General features: G+C 44.5%; 1 protein-coding gene across 1 annotated transcript in view; it reads left to right on the top strand.

Moving 5' to 3' along the window:
• The window catches only part of TMEM163 (transmembrane protein 163), a 225366-nt gene that overhangs the window by 133935 nt on the left and 75968 nt on the right, over positions 1 to 15463 (top strand). The window contains exons 3-4 of the mRNA XM_020288506.2: positions 1416 to 1459; positions 2870 to 2961. Coding sequence (XP_020144095.2) covers positions 1416 to 1459; positions 2870 to 2961 — 136 coding nt within the window. The remainder of the gene's footprint in view (positions 1 to 1415; positions 1460 to 2869; positions 2962 to 15463) is intronic.

The following is a 15463-nucleotide window of genomic DNA, read 5'->3' as shown; positions in this document are numbered from 1 at the left end:
TTCTCTACCTCCCCCCACCCGCAGTGCCGTGTGTGCCCTGTGCCTGCCTTTTGCTCCTCAGCCTTTATAGCCAGTGAGGGCTGATGACAGCTCCAGTGTTTATGAGTTTCAGTTCTAACCACAGAAATTGACCAACTAGACCCTTTCAATCTCAATTCCTAAATCACAGAAAATGAACAAAATGGTTCATTTTGGTCCACAGCGGGGCAGGTGACCTCCTTAGAGCTCACAGCACAGCATAGCTGCCCAGGGTCTGTTTCTGGGCCTCGTGGACAGGACAGCAAGTGCGTCCTAGAACAGGGATGTTCTAGGACGTTGTGATGAGCTGAATGGAAGTCCACGCAGGTGTGGACCTCTGTGCTCTCGCCCACGCGATTCACACCCCAGTGTGAGACTTGCAGCACCTAGGCGGGGAGCGAGCCGCTTCACAGCCCTGCTGACCCATGGGGTGGGGCTTCGGTCTTTGTCGAGGGAGTACACGTGCTTGTTAAATGTGACTTTCATCTGGAGATGTGCCTTTGTTACATCAGTTATGAATAAATAGTCTTCGAAGCTGCTTTGGGGCAGCATAGGATTGGGCAAAATGCTGCCCAACTGACTTGCCCCAAATTTTTATTCATTTATTTATTTTTATTTTTTGGTTTTCTGATTTTATTTTATTTTTTCCAGCATATTATGGGGTTACAAATGTTAAGGTTTATGTATATTTCCCTTGCTCCCCCCCACCCCAAGTCAGAGCTTCAAGCATGTCCATCCCCCAGTTGGTGCGTATCACACTCATTATGTATGCCCCCAATTTTTAAATATGGATAAAATATGTCTTTCTTTTGCCATATAGAGTTTGTAAAATATGTCTTAGTTATAATCGTGGCATCTACATTTGTAGACGTCTATTGTTCAAGATCATTTGTTGTTATTTTTCTAAATAGCTATATTGGTGTCTGCATTAGATTTTAAACTCTTGGTGGGCAAAAGATTGTTTTCAACCATGGCAGCAATGGTGTGTGCCTTAGACACCACCCTACTCGTGACCTTATTATGGGAACAGTCAGGGTGGTTACAGTTTCACTTTGAAAAATTTGATGTAGTTCCTGATTCTCTGTCCCAGTTGCTGAATTCTTAAAGTCTCGGAAGTCATTTGATTGACAGCTGCTTAAGCAGTTTTATTCCGAAGTTGGCCCTTGGGTGCTGCGAAACACACTGGAGAGGAAGTTGTTGCAGGTGGAGGTGGGGAAACTTTTCAGTTCACGCTTCACTTTCTTTAATTCTTAGATTTTTACAAGTACAGTTAATTTTTAGTTTTATTCTCCTGGAATTTTTCCACTGATGTTTAAAAGGCCGTGTCAAATGTATTAATATACTCACAAATGAGAGACGTTTTAAAATATTCTGAATAATATTTTCTTTCTTTTTAGCTGTCTCCGTTATGAGGTACAGCGCCTCTGCTTTTGGGTTTGCAGTAAGTAACCTGAAAATGTACTTTCATGAAGTTTTGCACGTTTTTCCTAAGCCCCCTCAGATGAGAGGGTGCTTTAGCATATGAGAATTTAGCCTAAGAAACAGACCTGCTATGGAAAACTGCTTCTACAACGAAATTGCAATTGAATAGCATTAAACTGCAGCGAGACCGTGTCATCCTCAAGCACAGATGGGGGACCGCATTTCCCACGGTGTGGTCGGGCGGGAGGATGTGTCGGGAGTCTGGGTCCCTCTTCCCCTTCCAGGCTGTGCGCAGGGCTGGCTCGCACTGGAGTGGCATTTGCAGGTGTGGGCAGAGGTGCTGGGAATTAAGGTCGGGCTACTGCGTGCTGGGCTGAATCAGTCAGTGGCCCCCTTAGAGGTGACCTGGCTTTGCAGCCTGCCTCCTGAGGGCAGTCCCTTAGAGAAATCACGCCCGTGCTTCCCAGGCCAGGTGTGTTGAAAAACCGGGCGAGGTTTCCCCACATCCCTTCGAGAGGTCGCTAGTGTTCGTGGCTTTCCAGCCGGGAAGTGGAATGGGGCGATGACTCAGAGCGCCCCTCCACACCCCTCCCGAGGTAGCTTTAGGGTGTCCTGCACCCGAGGGTAGGTGTGCCTGTTCCCGACCCCACTTCTGCCCTTTGTTGTGAGCACTTCTTGATGTTTGCGGGGCACGGGGGATTCTTTCCAGAGTCGTATGAAAGATGTGGACCGTCCAGAAAAAGGCACACTGCCACGCACACCCCCAGACACGCCACGTGTTCACACGCACACAGGCACGGGCAGTCCCAGAAAAACGCAAGCACATGCGCACATTTTCTCATTCTTTCTCGCTTGCTACTCGAGGCGCTTGCTCTCATGCAAATGAAAGCATTGATTTTGTGTATGATTTCCAAGTGTCGGCAGACTTCCTGCAGCCCCCTGGGTGGCCCCACCCTTATCCCTGGACTCCAGGTAGAACAATGCCATTGAGAGCCAGAAATGCAGAATTCTTACCCCGAGTCTTTTACTTAGGATATGCAGGAAAATGCTGCCATTATCTGGCCTGTCGTGGGGAAACCAGTTCCAGGGGTTTCAGGACAGTGTGTCCCCCCAGCCCTGTCCATAGCTGCAGAGTGCTGGGAGCGGAGCCCACTACACAACAGAGTGCGATTTCTCAGGTCGTGGGAGCAGGGAGCGACACAAGGTGTTAGGAGGGGTGCAGCGTTGCCACCAGGCCGGCCGGTCGGGTGCCCCGGGCTCCACACTCCACTGTGAGGGCTGTCAGCGGCTGTGTCGCTACAGTTGGACGCCTCTTTGCTCTGAGGTCACTCCTTCAGATATTCTGAGTCACAGCACAGTTGCCCTGTGTCTTCACAGTCATGCCCTCTTAACTCTGGAAAACCACTAATGCCGTGTCTTCCTCTCCTAGTTTGATGCCATCCTTGACGTCCTGTCATCGGCGATTGTCCTGTGGCGTTACAGCAACGCGGCCGCTGTGCACTCTGCCCACCGGGAGTACATGTAAGTAGATTCTTATCCTTTCCCAGACTGCAGAACCCTTGCAAACGAAGGTCGCATCGTTAGACCCTGAGCACAGCTCACCTTGCAGCTTGTGTCCCGGTGACGAGAAATAAGGTCCCCAGGATGTCCCTGAGAGCAGCTGGTGTGATGCAAGTCACGTGATAGGCCCCTCCTGGGGTGATCAGAGAGATAGCCTGTACCTGTACAGTTCTCTCTGTTCTCTGCTCTTGAGTCAGGGCAAATATTTGTTTGCTTATCATCCGTCCGTCCGTACATCCATCCATCCATCTTTCCTCTCTCTTTTTGCTATTGGAGCCCATGTTCTCTTGGATTTTTGTGGTGTTTTTCCTTCCTTCTGAGTGAGATGAGTTCCCCACTGTCATTCACAGGGACATCTCACGGGCACTCTGAGTCACTCTGCTCGCCTTCCATCCCTCTGTGTGCTAGAGGGTGTTGCTCGCCCCAGCTTCCACATCCCGTGGGTGGAGATTTTGACTTTAAGGGACTTATGTTTGCCACCATAAAACATACATCTTTTCCAACTTCCACCTCAGATTTCTCCTAGGCTTTGAATATCACTGCTTACTAGCTCTGTGACAGGGGGAAGCTAACTGCTCTAGGCCTCAGTTCCACATCTAGAAAAGCAAGAAGCCAACCAATCGTAGGATTATTGTGATGAATAGATATATACATATACATATATTAACTCATCTGTGTGTCTGTGTGTGTATATATACATGTGTATACAGACATATATATATATACATACATACACACACACACACACACACACACGTGTGTATGTGTGTATATCAGGGCAAGAGTTTTACCCTGACTCTGCAGCTTTTGGACAGTTGAGCACAAATGAGTAAATTCTCCCTTGCTGTGGTTTGTGTTGGTGTCCAGAAACAATAGAAGATGCTCTTTTTTGGGGGCAGGGGTTGGTGAGCGGGAAGCCAAGGTGGAAGTTGGGAACATAGAAAATGCTCTTGTATGGGATGTTAAGCCATACTGAAACATGCAAATGTTGAGATATCTTTTTGGGGCCAAGGGATACAGAAAATGTATCTGAGTTTGAATCTGCCAAATGGAAACCTTTTGAAAGTTGATGCCATAACTTATTCACTAATGGGAGCAAATTTTATATCACTTCATTATTGGCTTTAGTTAGTACACAGAAAGACTGGTTTTAAATGTTAAATATTTATTTTAATGTGCATTAACTCTTTTAACAAAGTATCAAACTTGGGATATCACAGATGATATCATTTAGGAGAAAGTTAATTTTTAAAAGCGACTTAATTTGTGGTTGAAAAAATTAAGAAAACAATAGCAGTAAACAGATTTTTTTAAAAAAATTTCAACCCGATGTTACAGGTTGAGCATCATTAATCTGAAAATCTGAAATCCAAAATGCTCCAAAATTCAAAACTTTTTGATTACCAACATGATGCCATAGTAGAAAATTCCACATATGTATGTGCAGATATTCTAAAATCCCCCAAAATCTGAAATCTGAAAGACTTCTGGTCCCAAGCATTTTGGATAGAAGATAGTCAACCTATCCCATGGTGATTGAAGTTGAGTTAACACTGGTCTAGCTGAAGGAGCAGCTAATGCATCCAACCAAGCTGTTCAAAGTATTTGAGGAATTCAATGAGAACAGTCCAGAGAGTGTCATGTAGAGAAATGCTCGGATTTTAAGAGCCAGCCACTGTCTTGCCAGAAGAACATGGAATCGTTGGTTCTATAGTTGCACTGTCAATATGATTGCTACTAGTACAATATTTTAGCACTTGTATGCAGCTTGTCTGACTGGGATGTGTTATAAGTATACACACCAGAGTCCAAAGACTTAGTAAGAATAAAAGTAAACAGTTTATTGATCATTTTTAAGATATTGATTAATGTTGATATCAGAATATTTTGGAAATACTGGGTTAAATTATTACAATTAAGTTTTTAAATTTATGTTTGCTTTTTCAATGTGGCATCTAGAAATGCAAAATTACATTTGTGGCTTGCATTCTGTTTTTCTTGGGCATTGCCCTGCAAAGAGAAAGCTCTTCCTCTGCATTTTCTTTCTTGTTTTAGAGTTAATAATACAAAATTTGATTTGCAATTCCAGAAGGAATTGAGTTCAGAGTTTTCCAATTTCTTTCTTCTAATTTGCTTTTTTTAAAATCTGATTTCCTTTCTACTGAAATGCTTTTCATACGTATTAGTCACAAAGCCACAAATTATTGTGGCTTCTCTTTAATGTTTGGATCTGTGTGAAAATTTGCCAGGTGGCCTGGAGGTTTTCCAAGATAAAAATTGATGACAAGAAATGTCTTTGGCTTCCTTGTTTTTAATGATCCCGAAACAGGTACTGTTTTTTAAAAAGCATATATTATTATGCAAAAGTCAGAAACTCACAGAGGACTTGCTTTGGTAATTCCCAGGTAATTGTTCATGTGATGATGTCAATGAATTCACTTGGAGATTCCTAATCTAGGGATTAAAATGATACAATCCTCTATATTGTTGGCTTTGGTTTGAAGTTTTAATCTCTGGCTTACCCCATGTGAATTTCAAATTGATAAAATCACTGCCAGCTGAGAAGCTGATGTTTGCATATTAATGAACATAAATAAGTTATGAGGGCATAGCCAGAAAGGCTATTGGCTTTCAGTTAGTTGCTGGAGAATAACATTAGAAGGAATTTGGAAATATCCAACTGGCCCTTAGTTAACTCTTTTTATTATTTTGAATTGGACCCAAAGGCTCAGAATGCATCTTGAGCTTGGAATTGCCAATGCCAAGAGAATTGAAACCTTCCTCAGCCACCTGAGTGTGTCCTCACTGTGGATTTGATGGAGTGTGATGCTCAGAGAAGAAAGGAGTATGGCTTCAGCACCACTGCAGAGTGTAGTCCCAGTAGTTATTTTTTTGCATTTTTTATTTTGATAAAAAATACATAAAATTTATTAGCTAAGTGTACAGTTCAGTAGTGTTAAGTATGTTTACATTGTTGTGAAACAGATCTCCAGAAGTTTTTCATCTTGCAAAAGTGAAACTCTGTACACATTGAACAACTTCCCATCTTCTCTTCCCTACCCAGACCCTGGTAGCTACTATTCTACCTTCTGTTTCTATGAATTTGACAACTTCACATACCTCACATAGATGGAATCATACAGTATTCATCTTTTTTTGTGACTGGCTTATTTTACTTAGCATAGTGTCTTCAAGGTTCATTCATCTTGTAGCATGTAGCACAATTTCCTCCTTTTTAAAGGCTGAATAATATTCCATTGTATATATGCGCCACATGTCATTTATTCATTCAGCCACCAGTGAACATTTAGGTTGATTTTTTCCTCTTAACTGTTGTGAAAAATGATACTATGAGCACGGATATGCTTCTGCTTCCAATTCTTTTGGGTATATACTCAGAAGTGGGATTGCTGGGTCATATGGCATTTCTTCTTTAAATCTTTTAAGGAACCTCTATACTGTTTTCCATAGTAGTTGCACCATTTTATAATCCTACCAACTAGTTATTTTTTTAAAAAACTCAAAATTTGATTAGTCACTTTTCTGTGGTGGGGAATAGAGGTATGGAGAAGGTAGACCATCATCAGGTTTACTCACAGATAGGATTTTCAACAGGTAAGTTTTTTTTTTTTTTTTTTTTTTTTTTTTTTATGATAGAAGGAGGGACAGGGAGTCAAGTATGTTTGCAGTCAAGGGATTCTAAGAATAGACCAGAATATGTGAGCTGGGCACGGCGGGATGGAAGGAGAGTGGCAAGATTAATGAACAGCCACCGTGGACTACAGGTTTTGATGAGTTCAGCAATTGTTGGTGTAGGGTGCTAATCTGAGACTAGGCTTCCAAACACTGAGAATCCTTAGGTGTTTCAGTTATTGCTATAGACTTAGGCTGGGAGAGGGCGGCTGAGCTAGAGTGGGAGGAAAGGTCAAGGCCATGTGTGAGGCGAGGCCAGGGATTGGCTGGATGCTGAAGAAGTGGTTTGCAGCTGCCACCATGAAGATGAGGCTCTGAGATGAGGGAGAGAGCTGCCTCTCCTTCAGAGGTGAGGAGACAAGCTTCCCTGGGGCACAGCTATGTGTGTGTTAGGGCATGAAGGTGGCAGGAGCAGTCAGGAAGGAGTTTGAGGCTGTCGGAGAGCAGAGAGAGAGGTAGAAGGGAGCAGGGCCACATAGGGTGTGACAGGAGAGTGTGGGGGTGGTGACGTTGGCCCTGGTGGCAGTGGATTGCCATGCAGCCACTCAGAAGAATGAAGTACTATTTGCACGCTTACATTGTGACCCCCAAGTTTCATTAAATGAAGCAAGCATGGCACGATTCAGTGTGTATGGTCTTTTTTCATTTAACAGAGGAGTTTAACATCTACATGCTTTGTTTAGGTATATAAAGGGGCTCTGCAGGGGTACAATGGAGCCTGGCATCAGAGTCCCCTCCCCTCTAGGAAGGGACTGGGGACAGAGGGAGGAGGGAAGACATTTTCTTCACATCCTTTGGAGCAGAGCTGTCCAATAGACACTGCGATGATGGACATGTCCTGTATCTGCTGTGCACTGTGACAGCCTCTAGCCACATGTGGCCACTGAGTGCCTGGCATGTGGCCAGAGCCACTGAGGAACTGGATGTTTAACTTTATTTAATTTTAAAGAATTTAAATAGTCCCATACAGCTACTATATCGGAGAATGCCTCTTTAGTTTGATAATTTTTAGCCTCTTTTTTAAGAAAAACAAAGTTGTTAATAAATCCAAGTCTGGGGCATTTGGAAGGGAGAGAGAGCTATCGAGGAAGGAAGGCAGTGCTGGAGGAGGAGGAGGGCGTGGGGAGACATTAGCACGGGAGGAACTTGGCAGGGCTGAGTGACACTAGGATTTTCATGCCTGTCTTAACTATTCTCGGCCCCGGGTACCATGTAAGGCCACAGGAAGGACAGACTCCTGCTGCCGTCAGCTGCGAGGGCCATCGGGTGCTTGCCGTGGAAGGTACAGCTGGACGCTCGCTGGGGGCCTCTGACATTTTGCATATGATTGCAGCACAGGTGGGGCCGTCCTGAGGCGCCCCAGTCCCAGCTGTCTCTTTGGGCCATCAGTCAGCTCGTTGAGATAGGGAGGTGGCGGCAGATGGGAGGCGTCGTTCACCTTGACAGCTTCTAATTCTACAACACTCAGTCAGTAGCACAGCCTGAGAGGTGGTTCTCCTCTTCTGAACGTACCTCCCAGTAGATAGCATCATGCTCAGCCTCACACTGGAAAGTGGATTTGAGGGCTCTGGGATGATGTCCTTAGAGTGGCATGGATCCTTTGTGTGTCTCGTCGTGTGAAGTCAGCGGGGCACCCTGGCTCTCGCCCAGGCACTTGCTCTGCTTTCTCCTCCCATTTGCTGAGCCACACGCCTTGGCCTGAAAACTACCAGCTGACAGGGTGGCTTGATAGCCTTTTGATTACTGGCTTCAGTAGCATCCTGGCTGCTTTCGGAAACAACTCCAGAAATTAAAAAAAGGAACTGGGATTCAGTCAAGAAATGATGGATTGGTAATTTGCTTTTGGTGCTCGATCTAACTGGACTGCAAAGGCAATGAGTCATTTATACCAAGAACATACTAAAATAGCATCACATCTCCCCCTTCTTCGAAAGGGATGTTTGATCTGGCCCTAAATCAGAGGCTCTGGGAAAGTGAATCCCATTTATTCCACATTTGTCTAGCCCTCTTAACTTTACAAAGTGCTTGAATGTGTTTTAATTCAAGAGCAGAACCTGAACTAGAAGGATCAATAACTTCAGAGGTGCCCTCAAGTGACTGATAAGATTTCAGGCGAGAAGGTGGTGCCTTTAGAGCAAGACATGAGATCATCTGCCTTGAGTAGTTTGGATGTAGACTTGCCTGAAGGCAGAAGGAATTTGTCCTCCACTGTCATGAGAAGACATCTGACACCAGCCACGACACAGACATGGCACTAATGGGTTGTGGTGCTGTGGGAAGGAGGTACTGGAGTGTAGATTTGGTCCCTGCTATTGGTTGAATTGTGTCCCCCAAAAAGATAAGATTGAAATGCTAACTCTCCCAGTCTGCAAGTAGAGCCTTTGCAGATGTAATCAACTGAAGAAGAGGTGGGCCCTACCTAATCCCATATGACAAGTGTCCTTATAAGAAAATAAAACAGATTCAGAGACACACAGGGAGTAGACGGCCATGTGACAATGGGGGTACCGTGTTTCCCCAAAAATAAGACATAGTCTTATATTTATTTCTCCTCAAGAAGACACCCTAGGGCTTATTTTCAGGGGATGTGTTATTTTTTTTTAAGTACGGTACAACAATCTACATTTATTCAAATATAGTTAAGTCGTCTTCTTCTGAAACATCGTCATAACTCTCCAAACCCCGAATTCCATCCTGAGTTTCTTGCAACTCTATTTCCTTTAGAACCATTGGCCCCAATTTCTTAAGTCGAGCAATAGAGCTCTCATGGGGCAGATAAGAAGGGCTGCTCATCTTTACTGCTCTGCAACGAAATGCATGGGTTGTGCAGATGTGCTGCGTAGCCACACTCATCACCAGGTCTTATTTTTGGGAAAACACGGTAGATGCTTGGAGTGGTGCATCTATAAGCCAAAGAATGCCAAGGATTGCGCCAAAGACCAGAAGCTAGAAGAGGCAGGGAAGGAGCCCACCCTAAATGTGTAAAAGGGAACTCGGCCCTGCCGATGTCTTGATTTCAGGCTTCAGGCCTCCAGAGCTGTGTGAGACAGTAAGTTTCTGCAGCTTAAGCCGCTCACTTTATAGTGCTGTGTTATGGCAGCCTCAGGCCATTGATACAGTCCCTGAGACGAGCCCTCCAACAGAGCACATTCTGCCACTCACCTGCTCTGTGACCTTAAGTGAATCATCAATCTTTCAAAACCTCTATTTTCTCATCTGTGAACATGGGTGGAGGAGGGTCCTGACAGCTACCACGTGGCATTGTGGTGAAGATTAAACATGGAATTGAATGGAACCTGCCCCCAAAATGTTAGATAACTTATTTTCCATCCCTAGAATTGTGAAAGTCTTTTTTATTTGTTGTACTGGAATAGTTTGAGATTGTCTAGGCTATTGTTTCATCCTGCTTTTCAAGAGCATGGAATAAGAGAATTTGTAAAGGAAACTTTAAACCCACACACTGTAGCATATTTAGAAAGTTGCTTTTGCCCTAGCAACAAGAGATGGTTGTAGTAAAGGGATAAAAAGATTATTCCTTGATTTTTGCTCCCACCTTCCCCAGCCCAAGAAATCTGATTTGTGTGGGGCAAGACAAAGTAATACATGATTGTTGTTAAAAGCTCAGGTAATTCATAGAGGTGTAAAGAATACAGTACAACCCACTTGTCAGAGGACCGCCCAAGCATAACCAGAGCTAGCACATGCACACGACTACACATATATCCATTCTGCTATTTCTTTTTTTTTTTTATATAAATAGAGATGACCTATATATACTTTCTTGCAGACTGGTTTTTCTCTACTTAACAACATATTTTGGACATCTTTCCATCCTAGGATAAATAAAGGCACGTTATTTTTGACAGCTATGCAGTATTCTATGTATGCATTTAGCCTATTTTCTTTAGGCACTTTTCTGCTGAAGATATGGGTTGTTTCCAACATCTTGGGGTTAGGGACAACCTGAAATAACCGTCCTTACACATTTGTATTTTAATTCTTGTTCTCTTCTTTAGGATAAATTACTAGAAGGCTGGGTCAGAGAACATGCCAAAATAATTTTGATGACCTGTGTCACGCCGTGCTCCAAAATGGTCACAGTAATTTGCGTTCCCACTAGCAGGGAAGGAAGATGTCTGTTTACTCGCCTTTGCCAGTACAAGCGTTATAGCTCTTTTCGATGCTCACCGGCTGTCCAGGTGGGACACTGAATGCTCCATGTTAGTGTGCATTTCTTTAGTCCAGCTGAACATATTCTCATGCGATTTTGGGGCATTTGCATTTCTCTTGGGAAATGGGTTGCCAGAATTTCAGATGGGAGTGAGAAGCCTTTATTGCCGTGTTGAGGCATTTCCCAGACTCTGACTACTAGAACTCGGGTGACGAAGGCAGCACAACTTCATAATTGACCAGGTAGCTCCTGCCTTGCCCCCGCCATCCATGTTCTTTTTGTGCAGTACCATGTTTTTTTCCTTTACCTATATTTAATTTATGTATTGGTATATTTGTCCATCTCTCTTTACAAGACTGTAATATCGCCAGGGCAAGGATATTCCTTAACTGTCTTATTCTTTTTATCCCCAACCCTTAGTCTAATGCCTGGCATTTAGTAGGTGTTCATTAAAGAATTGCAGAATGAAAGATTGAACTGTGGAATTTCATCCTCTTACGTAAAGTTTTGATAACCCTTATTAAGATGATGGTAATTGATAACCATCCACGGAGCACCTGACTCATGCCAGGTATTATTCTGGGCTCTGTGCTTGGTAGAGGTATTATTGAGCTCCTGGCACAGCAGGTGTTCCTGAAGGCTTGTGGCTAGTATGGGTAGACTAGGGTTTAAACCTAGGACTTGTTTGCTCTGCAGTGTGCTCATGACTACAGTAGAGTGCTGTGCTGCGAATGATCATTTGCACGTCTTGGTTTTACCACTTTGTCCATCTGCCTGCCTTCTCCTTCCTCCTAGACATGCTCCTTCCTAGCAAGCAGCTGGACCCCAAAATTAGTTGGAGGGAGAGGCAAAGTCACTGTGGATCCAGAAGAATTAAGGACTACAAAAGTATCCAGCTCGAAATGCAGTCTTGGGCTTTGGTTCTAACTCTGCAAGGTGGGAAACGGCTGGCACTTGGCCAGACATGGATTAAACTGTCCCCACCGCAGGGCAGCCTGGGGCCAGGTTGGCTGGTTCCTAGGAGCTGGCATTCATTTCTTGGGTCCCCTGGGAAATGGCTGCCATGGTAAGCTCTGCAGCCCTCCCGTGTCTCAAAGGCCTTGCAAAGGAGGATCCTTTGTCTTGTGCTTTTTAAGGCTTTGGTTCCTGCTCTCATGAAACTGGGCTGAGGGCTCTGTGGTTTTGCCACCAGGGGCAGGAGTTGGCCTCCTTTGTTCTCAGCTCTGGCCTTTGCTCTGGCACCTGCTGCCAGGAAGCATTTGCCGAGAGTGGAGTGTTCTGTCCCCAGAGCGCCAGGGCCCAGCACCGAGGAAGGGGACCGTGTTTTACCCCAAGTTGGTTATGGTGTTTGTCATCCTTCTCTCTGCTGCTCTCTGCTTCCCTCCCTGAACTGCTGCCTGTGGTTGGAGGTGAACAGTCCTCAGTTCAGGAGCCCTCCTTGCAGTGGCAGGACTTTCGGGAAGACAGATGAGGGTGACATCCTTCTCCCCTTGTGCCCATTTGTCAGTGGGGATTTGGGGCAAGCTCTTTCCCTTCTCTGAGGTGTCCTATTTTTAGAGGAATGCTCTGTGGGCTTGTTTTTTCCACACTTGTCTTTGAAGTTTTAGGGTCAGAGAAGTTTTATGGTGTATTTTTTCTCACTTCCGTCTCCAGATTTTGTCCTGCGAGTTCGCTGTTGGGCAATGTTAATTTAATTTGACTTTTTTTTTTTTTTTTTTTTGAGACAGAGTCTCACTCTGTTGCCTGGGCTACGGTGCAGTGGCATCAGCCTAGCTCACAGAACCTTAAGCTCCTGGGCTCAAGCGATCCTCCTGCCTCAGCCTCCCAAGTAGTTGGAACTACAGGCATGTGCCACCATGCCCAGCCAATTTTTTTAATATATATATATTTTTAGTTGTCCAGCTAATTTCTTTCTATCTTTTTAGTAGAGACAGGGTCTGGCTCTTGCTCAGGCTGGTCTCGAACTCCTGACCTCAAAGGATCCGCCCGCCTAGGCCTCTCAGAATGCTAGGATTACAGGTGTGAGCCACCGCCCCCGGCCAATTCAATTTGACTTTGCGTAGTCCTTGCCACTGACGACTGATCAACATCAAAATGTTGATGTTGGTTGTAGCTGATGCTTACCTTCTTTTTTTATCTTTTTTGAATTTTGGGGAAAAATTTTTTATAAGGTCCATATATTATTTTTGTAGTCGTACCAAGCATACTTTTTCCCTTTTTGGGAAATTAAAAAAAAATGCAAGCCAGTCTGGGAACAAAGAATAAAGCTCTTATCTCCTTTGCATTGATACTGCCTTCCTATGATTATGCTACTGGGTGCTGTTGTACTTAAACCATCAACCCTGCTGGGTGTTTTTATGTGCTGCTACTTCTCTTATGAAAGGACACCATGGTTGCATGCAGCCTGCCTTTGGGGCTCCATGAAATTGCTTTGAATGAAATTCTGGTGATTTTTTTTTTCCCTCCCCATCTCCTGCCTTCTTTTAAGGAGTTGCACCCGAGGAGCTATTAGGCAGGACAGATTTCACCAGCATCCCTCTGTATCCTAATTCATCTTTCTGTACCATAATTCAGCTTATTTAGCACATCGCTAAATAAGCATTTAAAGGAATACTTGAGTGTCGTCGTTTTTTAATAGTTTCTTCCTATCTCATAAAATTGTTACGAGAAACACATGGATAATACGGTAAAGTTGCTTGGCACCGTGTTTACACGTAGCAGGTACCCGATCAATGGGAATTATTTTTTAAGAGGCTTTCCAGGCAAAATAGAGATGGGTGGTTTTCACAAAACAGCTTCATTAAAATATAATTGACATAGCACACCCTTCTCCCATTGCAAGTGTACAGCTCAGCGCCCTTCGGTGTATTCACGGAGTCACGCTTCTGTCACCGCGGTCGATTTCAAGCATGTTCAGTGCCACAGAGAGGCCCCGCTCATGTCAGCCGTAATCACCGGGCACCACCCTGCCCAGGGCCACCATTGTCTACCTTCCGCCCTTGTGGGTCTGCCTATTTTGGACATTTTGTATACATGGAATCGTACACTCTGTGCTCCTTTGTCACTCAGTCATTCACTCAGCATAAAGTTGTGAGCATTGACCCACGTAGTATGGGGTGTCGGAACTTCATTCCTTTTCACCGCTGCGGCACATCTCACTGCAGGGATGGGACACATTGCGCATGTCCATTCGTCAGTCCAGGGGCACTTGTGTTGTTTCTACTTTTTGACTGCTGTGAAGAGTGCTGCTACGGACATGTGTGCAGTCGTCTGTGTGTGGACATATGTTCTCATTTTTCTCGAGTATATAACTAGGAGTGGAATTGCTCTATGTCCTAGTCTGTTTGGGCCGCTGTAGCAACATACTATAGACTGGGTAGCTTATAAGGAAGAGAAATTTATTTCTCACTGTTCTAGAGGCCGTGAAGTTCAAGTTCAAGGCAGATTCAGTGTTTGATGAGGGCCTGTTTCCTGGCTCATAGATGACCTTTCCTCAGTGTGTCCTCACATGACAGAAGGGGCAAGGCAGCTCCCTGGGTATCTTTCACAAGGGCGCTAATCCCACTCGTGACGTTCTGCCTTCATGACCGAATCACCTCCCAAAGGTCTCCCCCTCCTAATACCATTGCTCTGGGCAATAGGATGTCAGCATAGGTATTTTTAGGGGACACAAACATTCAGACCATGGCTCTGGCTTATATGATAACTCTGTGTTTAACATTGTGGAATTGTCAAAATGTTTTCCAAAGTGGCTGTACCATTTTACATTCCCACCAGTAGTGTATAAGGCCTCCAATTTCTTCCCATCCTCGCCAACACTTGTTACTATCTGTCTTTTTTATTCTAGCCATTCTAGTGGGTGTGAATGGGATCTCTACATTGATTTGATTTACACTTGAGGGGTTTTTATGCTTTTGAAAAAAAAAATCACCTTTTTATTCCCTCTTCTGAGTTTTGGACTTGATTCCCACAAACTCTTTAGAAGTTCGGTTACCCATGCTATTGAAGTAGCATGTCACTGTTTGGAGAGACCTTCCTCCAAGAGGCCCTCCCACCTCACTGCCCTTTGTCCTCCTGGTCTCATTACAATGCTGTAGAGTCTGGTTTTTGGGCTCACAGACTGAGCTTTGAATTTTTAATGGCACAAAGTCAGGGGACTTGGATTAATCAAGCTCACAGAACTGACGTAAAACCAGGATATCAATTTATTAGTGGATGCAAAGTGCCTCCGTTATAAGATCTTGTCTGGGTGTTTGTTATGGACTGAATGTTTGTGTCCTCCAAATTTATATATTGAAGCCTTAATTCCCAATGTGATGGTTTTAGGAGGTGTGGGCACGTTGGGAGTAATTTGGTTTGGATGAGGTCATGAGAATGGAGCTCCCATGATGGGGTGAGAAGAGGAAGAGACACCAGAGCTTGCTCTCTCACCTCTCTGTGGGCACATAGAAGCCACTCACTATAAGAGAAGAGATGGCCCTCCCTGGAATCCCTGGGCCCTCCCTGGCCCTCCCAGACTTCCAGCTTTTAGAACTGGTAGAAAACAGCTGTTATTGAAGCCCCTCAGTCTGTGGTATTTTGTTTTAGCAGCCCAAGCTA

This window comes from Microcebus murinus, chromosome 8 (assembly GCF_040939455.1).
Source record: "Microcebus murinus isolate Inina chromosome 8, M.murinus_Inina_mat1.0, whole genome shotgun sequence".
Lineage (NCBI taxonomy): Eukaryota > Metazoa > Chordata > Mammalia > Primates > Cheirogaleidae > Microcebus > Microcebus murinus.
Note: the sequence above shows the minus strand (reverse complement) of the source record. Positions and strands in the feature narration are given on the sequence as shown.